Genomic DNA, 23,352 nt, shown 5'->3' on the forward strand with positions numbered 1-23,352 from the left:
AAAAAAGGAAAGCAAAAAAAAAAGAAAGAAAATAACTGAGGAATTATTACTAAAGACAACTTTTGTCCAAAAAAAAAAAAAATTTGCTTGCAATGTAAAATCGGGTTCCAGCTGGAAAATTAAGCCTGTTAAAAACAACAACAAGAGCAAAAATCCTGAATATTTTTTCAGCAATTCTAATTAAAGCATGTATGTTAAAAAAAAAGAAAAAGCCATGTGTGGCCAGTGGCTTTCACACTGGATACCACAGACAGGGAACATTTCCATCCTGGGTAAGAACTCTATTGGACAGCATTGACTTTAGAACCTCTGCTGTAGTCCAGTTGAACAGAGGGTCCTGCCTTGGGGTATCTGCCATTGGTTTCATTTCTATTTTTATTTTTATTTTTTAAATTGAGACAGAGTCTGGCTCTGTTGCCCAGGCTGGAGTGCAGTGGCATGATCTTGGCTCACTGCAACCTCTGCCTCCCGGGTTCAAGCTATTCTTCTGCCTCAGCGTCCCCAATAGCTGGGATTACAGGCATGTACCAGCACACCCGGTTAATTTTTTATATTTTTGGTAGAGATGGGGTTTCATCATGTTGACCAGGCTGGTCTCCAACTCCTGACCTCAAGTGAACCACCCACCTTGGCCTCCCAAAGTCCTGGGATTACACCTGTGAGCCACCGCACCCAGTCTGGGATAGGTTTTATTAAACAAAGTAGTTCTTTGAGCTCTACCATCCATGGTGCCCAGCGTGCAGCACTGCCTTTGAAATATCCCATGTTAAAGGGGTGCATGGACCAAGCAAGACTGAGGAATTCCTGTCCTCATTAGCAGTGCTTTTCAGCCTGTGAAATATCACCCTGAAATAAAATCTATACCTGAGTTAACAGCATTGTATCAACATCAGTTTCCTGGTATTAGCAATGAATGTTTGTATTGGGTCATTCTGGTTTTCTTGTTTTTTGTTTTTTTGATGGAGTTTTGCTCTTGTTGCCCAGGCTAGAGTGGAATGGCATGATCTTGGCTCACTGCAACCTCTGCCTCCCGAGTTCAAGCAATTATCCTGCCTCAGCCTCCTGAGTAGCTGGGATTACAGGCATGCGCCACCACGCCCAGCTAATTTTGTATTTTTAGTAGAGACGGGGGTTCCTCCATGTTGGTCAGGCTGGTTTCGAACTCCCGACATCAGGTGGTCCGCCCCCTTCAGCCTCCCAAAGTGCTGGGATTACAGGCGTAAGGCACTGTGCCTGGCCTGTATTGGGTCATTCTTGCATTGCTATAGAGGACTATCTGAGACCAGGCAATTTACAAAGAAAAGAGGTTTAATTGGCTCATGGTGCTGCAGGGATGTACATCATGGGACCAGCTTCTGCTTGGTTTCTGGGAGGCCTCAGGGACGTTTAACTCATGGTGAAAGGTGAAGTGGAGCAGGCCTGTCATATGATGTCAGCAGGAGCAAGAGAGTGAGGGGGGAGGTGCCACACACTTTTAAAGAACCAGATCTTGCATGAACTCAGAGTAAGAAGCCACTTATCACCAAGGGAATGGTGCTAAACCATTCATGAGGGATATGCCCCCTTGATCCATTCACCTCCCTCCAGGCCCCACCTCTGACACTGGGAATCACATTTCAGCATGAGATTTGGAAGGGACAAACATCCAATCATATCACTATTGTTACAGGAAGTATTATCGGCTGGGTGCAGCGACTCATGCCTGTAATCCCAGCACTTTGGGAGGCTGAGGTGGGAGGATCACTTAAGGTCAGGAGTTTGAGACCAGCCTGGCCAACATGGTGAAACCCCGTATCTACTAAAAATACAAAAATTAGCCAGGTGTGGTGGCAGGCACCTGTAATTCCAGCTACTTGGGAGGCTGAGGCAAAAGAATCGCTTGAACCCCAGAAGCAGAGGTTGTAGTGGGCCAAGATCACGCCACTGCACTCCAGCCTGGGCAACAGAGCAAGACTTTGTCTCAAAAAAAAAGAAAAAAAGTATTATCATGAGGGGAAACTTGGTGAAGGCTACATGGGAACTCTGCCCTTTTCTCCCAACTACTTTATCATTAACATTGTTATTATTTTTTTTTGAGACGAAGCCTCACTCTGTCTCCCAGGCTGGAGTGCAGTTGCATGATCTCGGCTCACTGCAACCTCCGCCTCCCAGGTTTGAGCAATTCTCCTGCCTCAGCCTCCTGAGTAGCTGGGATTACAGGTGTGGGCCACTATGCCCGGCTAATTTTTGTATTTTTAGTAGAGATGGAGTTTCACCATGTAGGCCAGGCTAGTCTCAAACTTTTGACCTCAGGTGATCCACCTGCCCTCGCCTCCCAGTGTGCTGAGATTACAGGTGTGAGCCATTGGGCACAGACCTTTTTTTCCTACTTCTTACAAGATACAAACTCTTTTGAAATAAAAACTTAAGATAACAAAGAAGAAAAGTAACATATATACTAATTTTTATGCAAATAATCTACATGTCTTTGCTTCTTATGAATGTACATAAACCAGTGGAGCAAAATTCCAAATCTTTAATTTTTCCCCAACAAATAGATGTCCCTTACGTATCATCTGTCACACAGGCCTCAGCCTGAATAAAAATTCCAGTTTTTGGGTATTGCAGTTCCTGTAAGCTATTGTCAACCAACAGTTTCCGTGGTCCTTGTAGTATTATGAGTTCGGATGCATCTACATTCCTACTGGATCCACTGTCCCTGGGAAAACACAAATGGAGTTGGAATGTGAGCATGTTAAAGGAGCTCGATGGTGGAACAATTCCTCACTGTGATGTAGCGAAAGTAACCCGATCCTTAGAGACATCCATCCTTAGACATGCCCATCCATAGAGATGCCAACCTTAGAGATACTATCCTTAGAGATGCCATCCTCAGAGATGCCCATTCTTAGAGACACCTTCCTTGATGCCCATGCTAGAATAAAATGCCATTCCTCCACATTTTTATTGAATTAACTGCATCTCTGTTACCACTTAGTAGACAATGATCTTATCTCAGGAGGCATGCCTCCTTTGATTCTCAATCCCTGATGTTCATCACGGTCTGTCACACTTGGCGATGCTCCCTACTGGCTTCTGAAAGGATACTGTGTTTTTGTAAACTATAGGAGCATAAGAAGGGCCCCACTCTTCTATCCTTCGTTGGTCCTAAACAGGAGGGAATGTTAACCAGATGAAGTTGTTTGCACAACACTGAATGGACTGAGCTTATTTGAAGGTAGGATCTCTTTATTTAGTGTGAGCGTTTCAGGGATGATGGACACTAGAGAAATCTGCATTCACTGCCTTTCACAGACATCACTCAGCAGTCACAGACCTGTCAAAGTTGTTGCTTAACCTCTCTGAGTATCAGCTTTCTAACTTGTAAAATAAGGATACAGTACTCTCGTCACAAATCCTGGTGGTGATTAATTATAGAAGGCTAAAATTACTTAGCACAAGAATTGGAAACACTGGGTTCCCAAAGCAAACAATTCATCCTAGTCCGTGGTCTTTTATGCATGCCAGAGCATCTGTCTCCGTCATTTCAGAATTTTTTTTTTTTTTTTTTTTGAGACAGAGGTTCACTGTGGTCGCCCAGGCTGGAGTGCAATGGCACGATCTTGGCTCACTGCAACCTCCACCTCCCAGGTTCAAGTGATTCTCGTGCCTCAGCCTCCCGAGTAGCTGGGATTACAAGTGCTCGCCACCATGTCCAGCTAATTTTTGTATTTTTAGTAGAGATGGGGTTTCACCATGTTGGCCAGGCTGGTCTCGAACTCCTGACATCAGGTGATCCACCCGCCTCCGCCTCCCAAAGTGCTGGGATTACAGGCGTGAGCCACCATGCCCGGCCAAGGTTGCTATTTTTAAAACCTATGGACTGAGAAGCTTGTAGACAATATAAATGTATTTGTCACAGCTCTGGATGCTGGAAAGCCCAGGATCAAGGTGCTGGTAGATCAGTGTCTGCTCCTGATTCATAGAGGGCAGACTTCTTGTGCTGTCCAAGCATGGGGAAAGAGAAAGGAGCTCTCCAGGGTTCCTTCATGAGGGAACTAATTCCATTCATCAGGGCTCTACCTTTATCACCTGACACCTCTCTAAGGCCCCTATCTCCTAATAACATCACATTGGAAGTTAGGATTTCAACATATTAATATTGGAAGAACACAAACATTCATTCTGCAACAGTGTCTGAATTGCATACATGAAATATTTGGTCAGATTAATTTGTTGTGAGTTCCAAGACAATGTAAAACAGTGCATTCATTTTCTACAAATGAGACATAAGCCTGGTGCTCATGAGGAGCCACTGAAACACACAGCGGGAGAGCTTAGTGAGTCAGGCTGCTTGGTTCTGCTCTGATCTGGGCGCCGTGCTATGGGATTGTCAAGAGCATGGTCAAGGCAATAGGCCCATGCATCAAGGAAAGAGCTGGAAGAACAGCCCTAGACTTGCTTTTGCTCAGGTATGAAGTTGCCATGGTCAGAATCAGGGAAGGAGAGAGAAGGTCTAAAAAGTACACCTGGGCCAGGCACAATGGCTCACATCTGTAATCCCAGCACTTTGGGAGGCCGAGGTGGGTGGATCACCTGAGGTCGGGAGATCCAGACCAGCCTGGTCAACATGATGAAACCCCGGCTCTACTAAAAATACAAAAATTAGCCAGGCGTGGTGGTGCATGCCTGTAATCCCAGCTACTCGGGAGGCTGAGGCAGGAGAATCGCTTGAACCCAGGAGGCAGAGGTTGCAGTGAGCTGAGATGGTACCAGCACACTCTGGCCTGGGCAACAAAACAAGACTGTGTCAAAAAAAAAAAAAAAAAAAGTACACCTGGTTGCCCATGGGAGCTTTCCCTTCATTCATGCAGAGATGGGTGAATGAATAAAATTAGAGCAGAACCTTTCTTCCAGAAAACATCCATGGTCCTCTGTATCTCATGAACTATAATGAGACGCAGAAGAATCGGCCATCAGGAGCCCTCACAGAGCGCAAAGTCACTCACCGTCTCGGCAGCTCTTTCTCACTGCTGCTACTCTTTTCTGGACACTCCTTTTTTTCCATTTGTCAAACGTGGTATTTATGTCTTTACTGTATCTTTTTTACCCTGAAAAAATAAAAGGAGGTTGTATTTAGGTACTTGGGAAGAACATCAGATAAATCTTAGCTTCTGTGTCTCTAAAAGGTTGACAAAAGCGCTTATTGCTCATTCACAAGAGATGCATCAGTGGAATTGCTCCTAGTAGTGGTAGGTACTTAGAACAGAGGCCGAAACAGGAGAGTTGTAAAATAGAAACTTCCTTTTTTTCTTTTTTTTTTTTTTTCAGACGGAGTCTAGCTCTGTCGCCCAGGCTGGAGAGCAATGGTGAGATCTTGGCTCACAGCAACCTCCACCTCCTGGGTTCAAGCGATTCTCCTGCCTCAGCCTCCTGAGTAGCTGAGATTACAGGCATGCGCCACCATACCCGGCTAATTTTTCTATTTTAGTAGAGACAGGGTTTCTCCATGTTGGTCAGGCTGGTCTCAAACTCCCAACCTCAGGAGATCGGTCCATCTTGGCCTCCCAAAGTGCCGGACTGCAGGCATGAGTCCCATGCCCTGCCGGATTTTTCAAATTCTTTTATTTTTAATGTAGCCCTGGGTCTGCAAGTTAAGTCATGTAGAATAGTAACTTCTAGAGATTCCAACCTGACAGAGTCAAAAGTGTGATTATTTTCCTTGCCTTCCATTCTTCTCTCGTACAACTCTAATGGTTTCTCTTGCCTAAATTGTCACCTTGATTTCTTTAAAATACTTGGGTTTAGGACCGTTGACTAATCCATTACCTTCACCGGCTCTGCTATGACATTTTTTAAAGATTAGATTTTTAAAATAATGGCTTTATGGATATATAGTTCACAAACCACACAATTCACCCACATAAGTCTACAATTCAATGTTGTATATATAGTATAGTTACGAAGTTGTACAACCACCACCACAATCAGTTTTAGGACAGCGTCATCGCCTCAAAAAGAAACTCATTAAGTGGCACTCCCCATTCCCCACAGGCACGCACATCCAGCCACAGGCACCCACGCATCCACCTTCTGTCTCCATAGGTTGACTCACTCTGGACATTTGATTTAATAGGAGTTGTTATGGACTGAATGTATGTGTCCACCCTCAAGTTCCTGTGTTGAAATCCTAACTCCAAATGTGATGATAGGAGGAGATGGGACCTTCAGGAGGTGATGAGGTCATGAGGGTGGAATCCTCATGAGTGGTCTCAACGCCTTTAGAAAAGAGACCCCAGAGACCTCGCTCCCGTTTTCTACCATGGGAGAATGCAGCAAGAAGTCAGCCATCTATGAACAAGGAAGCAGGTCCTCTCCAGGCATTGAATGTACCAGTGCCTTGATCTTGGACTTCCCAGCCTCCAGAACTGTGAGAAATAAATCCTGTTGTTTAAGCCGCATGGTCTACGATACTTTTGTTAAAGAAGCCCAAAGTGACTAAGACAGGCATCAAACAATATATTGTCCTTTGTGATGGATTCTTTCACTTTGCATAATGTTTTCAAGGTCCATTCATATTATACCACATAACAGCACCTCCTTTGCTTTCATGACTGAATAATATTCCACCGTATGGAGACACCACATATTCTCTATCCATTCAGCAGACAATAGACATTTGGGTGAGTTCCACTTTGGGGCTGTTATGAAAAATGATACTGTGAATATTCAGGTACAAATTTCCATGTGGACAGATTATTTCCTTCTCTTGGGTACATACTTAGGAGTGGAGTTGCTGGGTCATATGGTAACTCGATGTTTAACCTTCCAGAAACTGCCAGACTGTTTTCCAAAGCACCAATTTCCGTGCTCGCTTCGGCAGCACATATACCAAAGCGCCAATTTCCATTCCCACCAGCGGTGTAGGAGGGTGCTAGCTTCTCCATATCCTCACCTATAATTGTTATTATGGGCCTTTTAAAAATGGCCATTCTAGTACGTGTAAAGTGATAAGTTATTGTGATTTTTGAAGATTAACTTTTATATAATAGTAAAAATACATATTATTAATAGCATTTCAGAGACTCTGGATAACAGAAAAGATAATTAGTGAAATACAAATCACTAATTTGTAATTAGTCACCAGGCTGCTCCGCCTCCCAGGTTCAAGCGATTTTCCTGCCTCAGCCTCCCGAGTAGCTGGGACTACATGCCTGAGCCATCACGCCTGGCTAATTTTTTTGTATTTTTAGTAGAGACGGGGTTTCACCATGTTAGCCAGGATGGTCTCGATCTCCTGACCTGGTGATCCTCCCGCCTCAGCCTCCCAAAGTGCTGGGATTACAGACGTGAGCCATTGCCCCTGGCCCAGAGAAATAATCCAAAGATTTGAATTCCAAAACCCTATACAAATGTTTTATTTTACCACCAATGAATTTATCTGCAATAACTGAATGTCTATTTATATGCATAATAATCACTAACAGGCTCCAACTAAACAAACCAAATATTTCTATCCAATTTTCAACAAAAATATTAAAATCTGCATATTTCATTTATTCATGTTTAATTATTATGCTTCTCATAGCCTGTGAAAAATTTAATTCAGCTATCCTCTGAACTACAAGCTTTCCCTTTGTTATAAAGAACACTTTTCTTTTACTTAAGTATTGTTATTCCAGAGTTAATATAGTATGCATTCAAATTATTTCTTATTTAGTATTATTTTATCTAGTACCACTATATATTTAATTTTTTCTCCTGAAGCCAGGCACAGTGGTTTGCGCCTGTAGTCCCAGCTACTCGGGAGGCTGAAGTGAGAGGATCCCTTGATCCCAGGAGTTTAAGGTTGCAGTGAGCTATGATGGTGCCACTGCATTCCAGTCTGGGCAACAAAGCAATACCTCATTTCAAGAAACAAAATGGAATTTTTTCCTTATAAGAATCTTAAAGAAGGTGTACATTATCTTGGCTAACTTTCTATAGGATTGAGTAGAAGTTATTGAGACTTGGTCTACAGTCTTCTTTTCTTCATGAGTCAAAAATCATCTCTCACTTTAGTTACATCTGTATCAGGAGAGTTATGATCAATTACAGCAGTTGTAGTTTCTGAGAACTTGGATAAATACAAACCTGAATTACACAGAATTTATATAAATCCAGATATTCAAAAATGAGAAATAATGTAATATATGACCAAAGTAATATCAAGACAACACACAATTAAATCACTCAACAATTACTGGGAATATGTATCAAGGCTTATTTGTAAAATTCTACCCGGTACTTCTGAAATGAACAAGGCAATGAGAAATAAGTTTATCTTGTCTATTACTGAGTATCAATTAAAGCAATAAGGTGAATGGAAAAGTCCATGCAAACTCCATTTTCAGAATAATGAGGAGACAGATTTAATTCACAGATCCAAATGTTTCTCACCAGCTGACGAAACTGTGTTAAGTCAGGGTGAAGCATGGTGGAGGAACAAGGAGGAAGTGCAGAGTGAGAAAACATAAAGAAGTCAGGAAGGGCCAGACGAGTAATTTCCTGTGAGTAAAGCCTCATACTCAGTGATTTATCGATAGAGTTTGAATACAAGAGCTGTGAGGTCTGGGCAGTTAGAGTGGAGGCTGAGCAGGAGATAAATGTGGTAGAGGCAGTGTGGATGGGAGATCCTTCAAAACAAAGAAATGCCCTAGTGTGACAGAGTACAGAAATACTACAAAAACACACTTGTAGAAAGAATGTTCTGCATATAATCAGGCATGGAACGGTCGGTCCCATGCATTCCATAATAATTAAGAAAAAGATATTACCAGAGCATTGCTTAAAGGCACTACAAGAAAACAGGTGAGAAGACCAGGAAGTTGTTGTTTTTTGTTTTGTTTTGTTTTAGATAAAGATCATCAAAGGAAAATGATGGACCCAAGTTAACAATCACTCTTGGGGAGAAAAAAACTCCACCCACAATTCCTAAGTAGGAAGGATTACACACATTCTCGGCATAATATGTCTCTCTCATGAAAAAGGATAAACTTGTGCTTCAATATATTCCAAAATATTGGACAAATTCCAAATACAGTGATTGAAAGGAAGGAGATTAAACTAAAACTCACTACACGTTATTTTCCTCTATAGAGAAACATAACGAATCACCTGAAATAAGCTACAAAAGTAAGAGAAACCAGTAAGTTAGAGAAAGAATCTTTTTTTTTTTCTTTGAGACAGGGTCTCCCTCTGTCGCTCAGGCTGTAGAGAAGTGGCACAATCTCGGCTCACTGCAACCTCTGCTTCCTGGGTTCAAGTGATTCTCCTGCCTTAGCCTCCCAAGTAGCTGCGATTACAGACATGCACCACCATGCCTGGCTAATTTTTTTTGTATTTTTAGTAGAGACGGGATTTCACCATGTTGGATAGGCTGGTCTCAAACTTCTGACCTCAGGTGATCCACCCACCTCAGCCTCCCAAAGTGCTGGGATTACAGGTGTCAGCCACCGCACCGGCCAGAAGAATCTTAATATACAAAAGTGAATAGCTTCTTAATATAACAGACTATCCCAATTCCATGAAAGAAGAAAATACACTCATTAAAACAGAAACTATGGTGTCTAGAATTAAACTATACAAAAAACTACATGACCCATATAATGTTTTTATTTTGAAATAATTTTAAACATTGAAAAATAGCAAAGATTCACGTAAATCCTCAACCAGCTTATCCGAATGTTAGCTATATATAATTGTATTATATATAATAATTGTTATATATAAAATAACTATATATAATTTATTGTATTGTATATTGTATTATATATACATTTATTGTATTATATATAAATAATTGCATATCTACATTTAATATATTATATATAATATACAATTGTATATGTAATTGTAATATAATAATTACATATATAATAACATATATAACACAATTATCCAACCAGGAAATTGATGTTAGCATATTGTACCATTACCTAATGTGCAGACCTTATTTGAATTTTGTCAACATTTGTCTGAATGTCCTCTTTGTTCTCCAAGATCTAATCGAGGATCTCACATTGCACTTACTTGTTATCTCTCCTTAGATTCCTCTAGTCTGTGACAGTTTCTTATTCTTTCCTTGTCTTTTGTGATTGTGACATTTTTGCAGAGCATGGTCAATTATTTTACAGAATGTTTACCAATTTGGACTTCTTTGATGTTTTCTCATGATTAGGTTGAGGTCATGCATGTTTGTCTTCTGTGTTCAGTCAACATGCCCCATCCTTTCTGGAATATTTCTTCATGTTCTGGCATCACAATTTGTTCCAATGTTATCCTGTATATTCCTGCCCCAGCCCTGGAAGTAACCACTTCTCCACAGATCCTTGGCTCCCTTGTATTCAAAAATAGTATTTAGAAACCAAGATCTGGGAACTATGTGTGTTTACAGCTACTAAGGTATCTTTGTCCTAATCTCTCTCAGTGGAAAGACCTGGGGAATCCATGCATGTATACCGAACTGTGCCTACACATGCCTGTACTTACTTCTCGATAGATAGACTGACAAACAGATAGACCAATAGAGCATAGCAGAGCAAAAGAGCTATTCTGATACATGAAATAGGAAATCAATAATAAAAAAACAACATTGCTCTAGAAATAGGTGGACAAAGGATATGAACATGAAATTCACAGAAATGGAAAAACAAATGGTTCCCAAGCATGTGCTAAATGAAAAAACACCATGCTGAATGAAGATTAAAGCTACTCTTGAATATTTTTTCTCCATGAATTTGGAAATCATGTGAAAGTCTGAAAACTCATCTACTGACAAGGCTGTGGGAAATCAGGCATTCTGATATTGCTGATGGGAGTCTCACCTGCTATTCATTATATGGATGGCAACTTTATGGACATCTGTTGAACTCATAAATGACATCCCATTTGGAATGGTAAATCAGTTTTGAGGAATTGATATACTCCTATACAAATATACTTACCTATGTATGAACTCATGTTCACATGTTTACTCACTGTGGCACTCTTTATAAATACAATTGAGGCCAGGCGCTATGGCTCAAGCCTGTAATCACCACACCTTGAGAGGCCAAGCTGGGCAGATCACTTGAGTTCGGGAGTTCCAGACCAGCCTGGCCAACAAGGTGAAACCCCGTCTCTACGAAAAATACAAAAATTACCTGGGCGTGGGCCTGTAATTTCAGCTACTCGGGAGGGTGAGGCAGGAGAATCGCTTGAACCGAGGAGGCATAGGTTGCAGTGAGCCAGGATGGTGCCACTGCACTCCAGCCTGGGTGACACAGCAAGACTCCATTTCAAAAATAAAAAGTAAAATAAAATAAACTAAAACTTGAAACGACTGAAATGTTTTTCAATAGGGGAATGAATAAAGACATCATGATACATCCAATGATGAAATAATATGCAATTTTAAAAGAATGTCAAAGATCTCTAAAAACTGATACTGAATTATCACTAAGATCTATTGTTAATGAAAAAAGGCATAGTAAACAACAGTGTGTAAACTTTCTACTCTTCAAGTAAAGAGTAAAAATTTGTATATGCATAAAGAAACTCTGGATATATATATATATATATATATACAGTTACACCACAGTACATATTCAACTGTGTTTGGGGAGCAGACTATGTGAATTTATTACCCTTTATAAAGTAAATAAATGGTTTAAAAATCTCCACCTAAAATTTTCACATGGAAAATTTTAAATATATATATTATACTTTCATGACACTATGTTATTGTGTATATATATATACACACACATAATGCTTCCATTTGTTTTGATGTCACACAAGCAAAATTAAAATTACACTAAATTTTAAATTTTAACGTTAAAATACACATGATTTTTACCATTTGTGCTACACATTGTATCATATGTATTCTCAATTGAAATTTCAATTAAAATTCAGTTACCTCTCATCAAATTTTACTATCACTATTTCAATTGAAAACATTTTCATATTGCATTTAAAAAGTTTTGACGGTTTACTTTTATTTTAGAAATCAAATTATTTCATGAAAACCAAATACTCTTCACCTTAAATTGTCTTTTTTACTCCCACAAAAATCTGTATTCATCTTCACAAGAAAAAAATGCAAAATTACATTCTTTAAAGTTCAAATACTAAAATTCTTGTATAGTATTTTATGTGACATTGGAAATTTAAAAAACATGTAATAAAAATCACAGCCAGGCATGAAGGCGTAGCCTTGCCTGCACGTATTGCCTGTAGCCCCAGCCACCCGGAGGCCGAGGTGGGAGGATCACTTGGGTCCAAATGGCTGAGACCAGTCTGTGCCACATAGCGAAGCCCTGTCATTTAAAAAAAATTCCTAAACTTCCAAAAATTGGAATAAAATTCATTATTCCTTGACATATTAAAGAAACAAACAACAGAGAAATGAATTAATGATATAAATAAGGAATCAAAAGGATAAAACACAAATGTCCTGAAAAGATGTTAAAATTCACTAGTAATCAGGGGAATGTGCATGACAACCACTATCAGATATCACTCTCACCCACAATACTGATGGAAATAAGAAAATCTGACAAAATCAAGTGTGAATATGAATGTGTAGCAATGGAAACTCGTAAACCAGTAGTGGAGATGACTGAAAACACAGCCGCTTTGGAGAATAAACTGGCTATATCTAGATCTCAAGACACACCTACCCTTGAAATTATGTGTAGACAAGAAAATGCATATAAAAAGTCCATTGTATTATGGTTTGCTATCAGAAAACAGGGTAACAAACTGAATGTCCATCACCAAAGAATGGATACATTGATTATAATATCATCATTGCATTAATACTGTAGCGCAGTTAACATAAATTATTAAAACCAAATGTAAACATGGATAAATATTTAAAATGTAATATTGGGCCGGGTACGGTGGCTCACGCCTGTAATCCCAACACTTTGGGAGGCCGAGGCGGGCAGATCACCTGAGATCAGGTGTTCGAAGCCAGACTGCCAACATAGTGAAACTCTGTCTCTACTAAAAATACAAAAATTAGTCGTGCGTGGTAGCGGACGCCTGTCACCCCAGCTACTCGGGAGGCTGAGGCAGGAGAATTGCTTGAACCTGAGAGGTGGAGGTTGCAGTGAGCCGAGATCACACCACTGGACTCCAGCCTGGGTGACAGAACGAGACTCCGTCTCAAAAAAAAAAAAAAGGAATATTGATTAAAAATCAAATTGCATGAGACTGCACAGCATGATACCAAGCAAATACAACTTTTAAATATTACAGAAAACAATATTTAAAATACAAACCAAATACATAAATCATGCAGGGGGATTAAGACGTTTCTGGATAGTGGCAACAGCCGACAGTGGCTGGATGAATTCCACAGAAATTTCATGTATTGCTTCAATTTTATTTAAAATATATTATTACCTATGTCTTAGATATTTTATTGTAAATAATGGGCAAGGATATTATAAACTCTGCAGAAGTAAGTGTAATCGTGTTTTTTCCTACTCACATTGAAGATGGCCCAGATGCTTGCACTAACCCTGTTTACCGCCCACAGCCATCATGGCGACCGGAAGTCCTGAGAGCTTGTTTCCCTCAAATCTCAGAAAGCCCTCCTTCCCTGAGAACATTATTTCAAAAGAAGTTGAGAACTAGAGAAACCGAAGCTTAAGGGGATTCTCCCATTTGGCCCGTCCTCCCCTAAAGTCACCACCTGCTGCTTTTCTGGAGCGCTTACCAGGTGAGTTTCAGGAGCCCCAGGGTGCAGGAAGGAGGGGCCGAGGCTTGTTGCTTGGACACTGCCAGGCTGCTCTGTGTTCTGTTCCTCTTGGTCACTTGGGAAGAAAGGAAGAGGTTCATATGAGGCTGTCGGAAAGGGAAATGGGGCCCTCCCCTTGTTGAAAACAAAACAAAACTCTCAGGAAGCTTTGCATCCTGTTAGTCACAGCTTAAATTTATGACTTCAATGACTTGGCTGGGACAGTCTTAATAATCTCTCCATACTCAAGTTGTTTTAATTTCTGTAATAATAATTTTATACCAATGTTTGTGTTGTTAATACTAATAATTTTACATTGTAACTGTAATCCTTTAATTATTACAAGTGTTAACCTAAATAACAAACGTATGAAAGCTTCCTAAAGGAAACAGTGTTTATCTGGTAACAGCATTGCAATTGGGAATAGATATGCCATATTAAACTATGTATATATCCAGGAAGATAAAGGAAGACAGAAATGGGGAGGATTGCATATTGTTTTGACATGATTTTCCTTGGCCACAAGGATCAGGCACAAAGGTGACATTAGTCTGAGGTTGGACAGGAAGTTGCTGAGCAGCATTCCTTGCAGAAATATTTTTTGTTTAAGGTTGCAATGACCTTTATGCAAGGTTGTGGGTTTTGTAGAGTCTTTTTCATTTTCAGGCGTACAAGGACAAGACCCCCCTCTTCATGGCTTTCCTGGCTTTATTTGTCAGGGTCATCTTAACATTAGTGGCTCCATTTTGTTCTGACAACTTTCAGATTTCTCCTTGTGATCAAGAACTTTCTCTGAAAGCATCATTGATCAATCATTCTGTAATTAAGATTTGATGTCCCTTGATGCCAGCATGGACCTCTCCCAGTTTGCTGGTCTCATTCCATGTTGTGGGGAGTGATTGGTGACTAGGAATCGATGTCAAAAGCATATTTGAGCAACAACAGAGATTTGAAGGATGTGGCTCTCAGGCTAAGTCTCCCTGGAGTCCATTAGTAAGTTCAATTTTGTCTGTTCTACAGTCTTTTGCTATCCCTTTAAAGTGCTGATTCAGTATTATTTTGTTAGGAGCTGCACCTCTGAAAAATTTAACAAGTAACACATACAAAGTTTAAAAAGGAGAAATACAAAGTAAGGGGAAATACAAATTAAGAGCAATATGAGATTTTCAGTTTGCATATGGTTTTGAGCCATAAACCTAGGTTTAAAGACAACTAATTGAAGAACTCAAACAGTTATTCGAGACAGTAGGGAGTTAGGTGAGACCTGGGGTAACCACATGGCCTGCTTTCTTATTTTGTGTATAGGAGCCTCAACTTTTCTCAGAGGAATTTATTCAGGTATAGCATGTTGTATTAGCAACAGCACAGACAATTTCTTGTTTAACCAATGGATACTAAAGAGTTTTGTAGGTTGGGTTCTGTTACGTTATAAGCAGAAGGAATTGGTCATAAAATTTGAGTTACACCATTATTCTGCTAAGTAGAAAAGGTCGAATTAAGTGAGATGAAAGTCTCATTATGATATAGAGTCTTGTTTCAGCATCTTGCAGAAAGTTACACAGTGTGAAAACACCAACTTTTTCTCCTGGTTTGTAGTGTGAATGTCTCTGGTTACGATATTGGGCAGTTTGGTAAACTATTGTGTGATCCGCATATCAGCCTTGAGGTTTGTTCCCTCTTTCATTTTCCTCTGGATCACCAACATGCTAATCTATGTTCACATCATTGAAACCGTAGAGGCCAATACCAATTTCACCATTTTTGGTCCTGGATATTCGCAAGACTATTGTCAAACTAGGCCATACATACAATAATTTAATATACATTTGGGGCTTGGATTATATTTCTGTTAAATTGCACTGCTCTATGGGACTTCTTTTATTCATTCCACAAATATATTTTGCACATGTTCCTTATTCTTGGTACTATTTAATGGATTTGACATACATCCGTGATCTAAACAGATAAAACTCCCCCAAGGATCATTTATAAATGTCATGGTGATTCGCCATGTCCTGTTTGTGTTCCTCATGGTCTGGACCAGCATCAACATGGCCAGTCTCCTCTGCAGACACCAGTGGAGAGCCCAGCGTCTGCACAGCCCCAGCCTCTCTTCCCAGCCATCTCCTGAACACAGAGCCACCCACACCATCCTCCTGCTGCTTGGTTGCTTTGTGTGCTTTTATTGCTCAAACAACTTCATCACCCTTTATTTCTTTTATATATCTGAGAAAAAACAAAGACTAGAGATGATCACTGGAATTATTTCATCATGCTACCCAACCATCTGCCCTTTTGTGCTAATGAAAAATAATAAAATTATTTCCTAATTTACATCTTCCTCTCTAAGACAAAAATGATCAGTTCTCACGGAGCTTTCAATGGCTGACCTCAAACCCCATACTTTCTTCTGCAGCTGGAAAGTCTCCATGATGACTTATGTGGAGAAAGTCATGCAGTTATTGAGCAGTTGAATTGGGGCTAGTTCGAATTGAGGTGTATCATAAATTTAAAAAGCATTCAGGTTTTGAAGTCAATATAAATAACAATATATAAATATTAATAATTTTCACATTACTGACAAGTTTAAATTATGACATTTGGGGTAAAACATATGTATATGTTTTATTATGTTTACATATATATGCATATTTAAATAAAATACATATATACACATATGTAAGTAAAACATAAGTGTATATATATATATATATATATATATATTTTTTTTTTTTTTTTTTTTTTTTTTTGAGACAGAGTCTTGCTCTGTCACCCAGGCTGGAGTATGCAGTGGTGTGATCTCAGCTCACTGCAACCCCCACCTCCTGGATTCAAGCAATCCTCTCACTTCAGCCTTCCAAGTAGCTAGGATTATAGGTGTGCACCACCATGCCCACCTAATTTTTTTTTATTTTTTAGTAGAGACAGAGTTTCCCCATGTTGGCCAGGCTGGTCTAGAACTCCTGACCTCAAGTGAACTGCCTGCCTCAGCCTCCGAAAGTGCCGGGATTGTAGGTGTGAGCCACCACACCGGCCTTATCAGTATATATATATATATATATATATATATACACATATATATATACACACACAAACACACACATGCACACACATATGTGTATACATATACAACTACATATGTGTTTTTAAAACTATCTGCTTGTTTTTGCTTTTTTAAATGCATTTGCTAGAAAATTTAATATACCTTTGGGGCTTGGATTATATTTCTGTTAAACTGCACTGCTCTATGGCACTTCTTTGATTCATTCCACAAATACATTTTGCACATGTTCCTTATTCTTGGTACTATTTAATGGGTTGGACGTACATCCGTGATCTAAACAGATAAAACATAATAGCACAAGAGATTATACAGAATGTTTGCAGTACAGGAAAAGGTATATGTACACATGATAGGAGCTAAAAAGAATAGGACTGGTTAAGAGAAGGTGGTGTGTGAGAGTGCAGGTGCAGGGAGCTGCGGTGACTGGGATTACAGGTATGCATCACCATGCCTGGCTAATTTTTGTATTTTTGTAGAGACGGTGTTTCACCATGTTGGCCAGGCTGGTCTCGAACTCCTGGCCTCACGTGATCCTCCTGCCTCAGCCTCCCAAAGTGCTGTAATTACAGGTGTGAGCCACCGTGCCTGGCCAACATTTATCATTTTAAATACTCATCTGCAAAAATGTTTCCAAGTGGGGCCACTTCCCCACCCCTCATATGACAGTGGCAGTGATATACCATATACATGGTTATTAAAAAGAATCTGGAGCAACAATATGAATGTCAGACAAATTAGGCTTCAAGAGCATTTCCCTCCATCTTACAGGAGATAAACCCAAAGAAGTTATATTAAGATTCCAATAAAAGAATGCAAGATGACTATCTGTGTAAAAATGTAATCAATGGGGAGCAGGTGCACCTCCAATAACGTTAGACAAAATATATTTTACCTAAACAGCATCACTAAGTATAAAGTAGATCACTTCAATAAGAATAACAATTTTAATTTTGTGTATACATATTCACACTTTCAATATGTATATAGTATATATGGGTAGAATGATAAACAGATATAGAATAATCCTCCACTCTTGTGGGAAATCTGATCAATAGTCTTCTAGCAATTAACAGAATAACACAGTATCAGTAGAGATATAAAAAATTGACCAAAGCAATTCATATTCTTGACCTAAGTGCCCTAGAATAACAACTCACACAGCCATTGAAGAATCCCTATCATCCTATCTCAAGCATAGAGGAAACACATAGCATATGTAGCCACATAGCAAACACAGAAATGACTATCAACAAAGTAGAAGAGTTTAATTCACAGATTAAGTTATCTGAATATATGTATAATGAGTTATAAATAATAAATCATTGAGCCAGGTGAAGTAGTACATGCCTGTAATCCCACCTACTTGGGAGGCTGAGGCAAGAGTTTGAGCCCAGGAGTTTGAGTCCAGTCTGGGCAGCATTGCAAGATCCCATCCCCCAAATAATAAACTAACTAACTAATTAAATAATCAATAATTGAATGAGAAAAGTTAGCTCATATTTCAATATGTTCAATCTTAGGATATATACTTCCAGGCAACCACTTAGTGACAAAAATTCTGTAGAAATCCATCATTGAAAGTTCATTATGTAAATAAATATGAAGACTAGATAAGAACCACAGAACACAATGACATTGGAAAAAATGCCACAGTAATTCTTTGAAAAAAGAAATGCAGGCCGGGTGCGGTGGCTCATCCCTGTAATCCCAGCACTTTGGGAGGCCGAGATGGGCAGATCACAAGTCAGGGGTTCGAGACCAGCCTGGCCAACATAGTGAAACCCCGTCTCTACTAAAAATACAAAAACAATTAGCTGGGTGTGGTGGTGGGCACCTGTAGTCCCAGCTACTCGGGAGGCTGAGGCAGGAGAATGCTTTCAGAGTCTTGATCACAAGGGGAAATCTGAAAGTTGTCAGAACAAAATGGAGTCACTTATGTTAAGATAACCCTGACAAATACAGCCAGGAATGCCATGAAGAGAGGGCTCTTATCCTTGCATGCCTGAAAATGAAAAAGACTCTACAAAACCCACAACCTTGCATAAAGGTCTTCACAACCTTAAACAAAAAATATTTCTGCAAGGAATGCTGCCCAGCAACTGCTGGTCCAAACTCGGACTAATGTCACCCTTGTTACTCATCTTTGTAGCCAAGGAAAATTCTGTCAAAATAATATGCAATCCTCCCCATTTCTGTCTTCCTTTATCTCCCTGAATATACACATAGTTTAATATGGCATGACTATTCCCAACTGCAATACTCTATTCCCAAATAAACATTGTTTCCGGCCGGGCGCAGTGGCTCACACCTGTAATCCCAGCACTTTGGGAGGCCGAGGCGGGCTGATCTCGAGGTCAAGAGACGGAGACCATCCTGGCCAACATGGTGAAACCCCGTCTCTACTAAAAAATAAAAAATTAGCTGGGTGTGGTGGCACACGCCTGTAGTCTCAGCTACTTGGGAGACTGAGGCACGAGAATCGCTTGAACTTGGGAGGCAGAAGTTGCAGTGAGCCAAGATCATGCCACTGCACTCCAGCCTAGCCACAGAGCAAGACTCCATCTCAAAAAGAAAAAAAAAATCGTTTCCCTTAGGAAGCTTTCATATGTTTGTTAGTTTGGTTAACACTTCTAATAATTAAAGTTATACAGTTACAGTGTAAAATTATTAGTATTAACAACATAAACATTGGTATAAAAATTATTACAGAAATTAAAACAAATTGAATATGAGAGAGATTATTAAGACTGTCCAAGCCAAGTCATTGAAGTCATAAATTTAAGTTATGACTAACAGGATGCTGAGCTTCCAGAGGGTTTTGTTTTTAACAAGGGAAGGACCCTATTTCCCCTTCTGACACGCTCATATGAACTTCTCACTTTGTCGTACCCCTTCCTTGCTGACCAAGAGGAACAGAACACAGAGCAGCCTGGCGGTGTCCTACCAACAAGCCTCCGTTTCTTCTTCCTGTACGCTGGGGCTCCTGAAACTCACCTGGTAAGCGCTCCAGAAAAGCAGCAGGTGGTGACTTTAGGGGAGGACGGGCCAAATGGGAGAATACCCTTAGGTCGGTTTCTCTGGTTCTCAACTTCTTTTGAAATAACGCTCGCAGAGGAAGCGGGCTTTCTGAGAACTGAGGGAAGTAAGCTCGCAGGACTTCCGGTCGCCATGATGACTGTGGGCAGTCAATGGGGTCAGTGCAAGCATCTGGGCCATCTTTAATGTGGGCAGGGAAAAAAACACGATTACACTTACTTCTGCAGAGTTTATAATATCCTTGTCCATTATTTAAAATAAAATATCTAAGATATAGGTAATAATATATTTTAAATAAAATTGAAGCAGTATATGAAATTTCTCTGGAATTCATCCAGCCATTCTCGGCTGTTACCACTATCCAGAAACGTCTTAATCCGCCTGCATGATTTATGTATTTGGTTTGTATTTTAAATATCATTTTCTGTAATATTTAAAAGTTGTATTTGCTTGGTATCCTGCTATGCATTCTCATGCAATTTGATTTTTAATCAATATTACTTTTTTTTTTTTTTGAGATGGAGTCTCCCTCTGTCACCCAGGCTGGAGTGTAATGGAGCAATCTCGGCTCACTGCAACCTCTGCCTCCCAGGTTCAAGCGATTCTCTTGACTCAGCCTCCTGAGTAGCTGGAATTACAGGCACATGCCACCACGCTCGGCTAATTTTTTGTATTTTTAGTAAAGACGGAGTTTCACCATGTTGGCCAGGATGTTCTCCATCTCTTGACCTCGAGATCAGCCCGCCTCGGCCTCCCAAAGTGCTGGGATTACAGGAGTGAGCCACTGTGCCCGGCCTTGGTTTCTAAATACTATTTTGAAGGAGCTGTGGAGAAATGGTTACTTCGAGGGCTGGGGCAGGAATATATAAGATAACATTGGAACAAATTGTGACGCCAGAACATGAAGAAATATTTCAAAAAGGATGGGGCATGTTGAGTGAACACAGAAGACAAATATGCATGACCTCAGCCTAATCATGAGAAAACATCAAAGAAATCCAAATTGATAAACGTTCTGTAAAATAATTGGCCATGCTCAGCAAAAGTGTCAGAATCACAAAAGACAAGGGAAGAATAAGAAACGGTCACAGACTGGCGGAATCTAAGGACATAACAACTAAGTGCAATGTGAGATCCTCGATTAGATCTTGGAGAAGAAGGAGGACGTTAAGAGAAATATTGACAAAATTCAAATAAGGTCTGCACATTAGGTAATGGTACGATATGCTGACATCAGTTTCCTGGTTGGATAATTGTATTACATATACTATTATGTATATAATTATTATATTATGATTACATATACAATTGTATATTATATATAATACAATAAATGTATATATACGATTATATATAATACAATAAATGTATATATACAGTTTAATATATAACAACTATTATACATATAATACAATTATATATATATCTAACATCAGGATAGGCTGGTTGAGGATTTATATGAATCTTTGCTAGTTTTGCATGTTTAAAATTATTTCAACATAAAAAAATTGTATGGGTCATGTAGTTTTTTTGTACAGTTTAATTCTAGGCACCATAGTTTCTATTTTAATGGGTGTATTTTCTTCTTTCATGGAATTGGGATAATCTGTTGTATTAAAAACCTATTCATTTTTGTACATTAAGATTCTTCTGGCCGGGCACGATGGCTCACGCCTATAATCCCAGCACTTGGGAACCTGAGGCAGGCAGATCACCTGAGGTCAGGAGTTCAAGACCAGCATGTCCAACATGGTGAAACCCCATCTCTACTAAAAATACAAAAAAATTAGCCAGGCATGGTGGCGCATGCCTGTAATCCCAGCTACTTGGGAGGCTGAGGAGGAGAATCACTAGAACTCAGGAAGCAGAGGTTGCAGTGAGCCAAGACTGCACCATTGCACTCTGGCCTAAGCAACAGAGGGAGACTCCATCTCAAAAAAAAAAAAAAAAAAAAAAAAAGATTATTTCTCTAACTTACTGGTTTATCTTTTATAGCTTATTTCAGGTGATTTGTTGTGTTTGTCTATAGAGTAAAATAACATGTCTAATGAGTTATAGTTTAATGTCCTTCCGTTCAATCACTGTATTTCAAATTTATTCCAATATTTTGGAATAAGCTTCCAATATTTTAACTTAAATAGGGAAGGTCATACTTGGTATTTTCCTGACCTCAGCTGGAATGCTTTCATAGTGTTCACATGAACACATTTGGCCTGAGAGAGACTTATTATGCCGAGAATGTGTGTAACCCTTTTTACTTAGGAATTGTGGGTGGAGTTTTTTTCCTCTCCACCAAGAATGATTGTTAATTTCCGCCCATCATTTTCCTTTGATTGTTCTTCATCTCGAAAACAAATAATAAAATAAATAAATAAAACTTCCTTGTCTTCTCACCTATTTTCTTGCAGTGCCTTTAAGCAATGCTCTGCCAGTATCTTTTTATTAATTATCATGGAATGCATGGGACCGTTCCATGCTTGATTATATGCAGAATGTTCTTTCTACACGTGAGTTTTTGTAGTATTTCTGTACTCTGTCACACTAAGCCAGTTTTCTATCTTCAGGGATCTCCCATCCACACCGCCTATACCACATTTATCTCCTGCTCAGCCTCCACTCCAACTGCCGAGACCTCACAGCTCTTGTATTCAGGCTCTATAGATAAATCACCGAGTATGAGGCTTTACTCACAGGAAATTACTCCTCTGGCACTTCCTGACTTCTTTATGTTTTCTCACTCTGCACTTCCTCCCTGTTCCTCCACCATGCTTCACCCTGACAACACAGTTTTGTCAGCCAGTGAGAAACATTTGGATCTGTGAATTCTGTCTCCTCGTTATTCTGAAAATGGAGTTTGCATGGACTTTTCCATTCACCTTATTGCTTTCATTGATACTCATTAATAAACAAGATAAACTGTTATTTCCCATTGCCTTGTTCACTTCAGAAGTACCAGGTAGAATTTTCCAAACAAGGCTTGATACATATTCCCAGTAATTGTTGAGTGATTTACTTGTATATTGTCTTGATATTACTTCGATCATATATTACATTATTTCTCATTTTTGAATATCTGGACTTATATAAATTTTATGTAATTCAGATTTGTATTTATCCAAGTTCTCAGAAACTACAACTGCTGTAATTGATCAGAATTCTCCCAATACAGGTGTAATTAAAGTGAGAGATGCTTTTTGGCTCATGAAAAAAAAGACTGTAGATCAAGTCTCAATAACTTCTAGTTAATCCTGTAGAAAGTTAGCCAAGATAATGTATAGCTTCTTTAAAATTCTTACAAGGAAAAAATTCCATTTTGTTTCTTGAAATGAGGTATTGCTTTGTCACCCAGACTGGAATGCAGCGGCGCCATCATAGCTCACTGCAACCTTAAACTCCTGGGCTCAAGGGATCCTCTCACTTCAGCCTCCTGAGTAGCTGGGACTACAGGCGCAAATCACTGTGCCTGGCTTCATGAGAAAAAAATTAAATATATAATTGGTAC

General features: G+C 39.5%; 1 protein-coding gene and 1 long non-coding RNA gene across 17 annotated transcripts in view; one reads left to right on the top strand and one right to left on the bottom strand.

The window, feature by feature from the left end:
• Window positions 1-19,991, bottom strand: part of CARD8 (caspase recruitment domain family member 8) — a 114,134-nt gene extending 94,143 nt beyond the window's left edge. For 5 of the 16 annotated variants that reach the window (XR_010124818.1, XM_063657263.1, XM_054462036.2 and 2 more), the window contains exons 1-4: window positions 19,809-19,988; window positions 13,730-13,826; window positions 4,989-5,090; window positions 2,549-2,698 (exon numbers count right to left, since the gene is read on the bottom strand). Coding sequence is in view for 14 of the 16 variants with exons in the window: in XM_063657263.1 (XP_063513333.1) it covers window positions 2,549-2,698; window positions 4,989-5,047 (209 nt within the window). In the remaining 2 variants the exon portion in view is untranslated. Of the gene's footprint in view, window positions 1-2,548; window positions 2,699-4,988; window positions 5,091-13,501; window positions 13,613-13,729; window positions 13,827-19,808 lie in introns of those variants that run through there. The other 11 variants (XM_054462041.2, XM_054462042.2, XM_063657264.1 and 8 more) reach the window with 10 other exon arrangements.
• Window positions 19,674-22,226, top strand: LOC129019466 (uncharacterized). The gene is made up of 2 exons (XR_008495638.2): window positions 19,674-19,811; window positions 20,369-22,226. It is a non-coding gene; the product is annotated as an uncharacterized LOC129019466 (long non-coding RNA).
• The last annotated feature ends 1,126 nt before the right edge of the window (window positions 22,227-23,352 follow it).

Source organism: Pongo pygmaeus, chromosome 20, assembly GCF_028885625.2.
Source record: "Pongo pygmaeus isolate AG05252 chromosome 20, NHGRI_mPonPyg2-v2.0_pri, whole genome shotgun sequence".
Classification (NCBI taxonomy): Eukaryota; Metazoa; Chordata; class Mammalia; order Primates; family Hominidae; genus Pongo; species Pongo pygmaeus.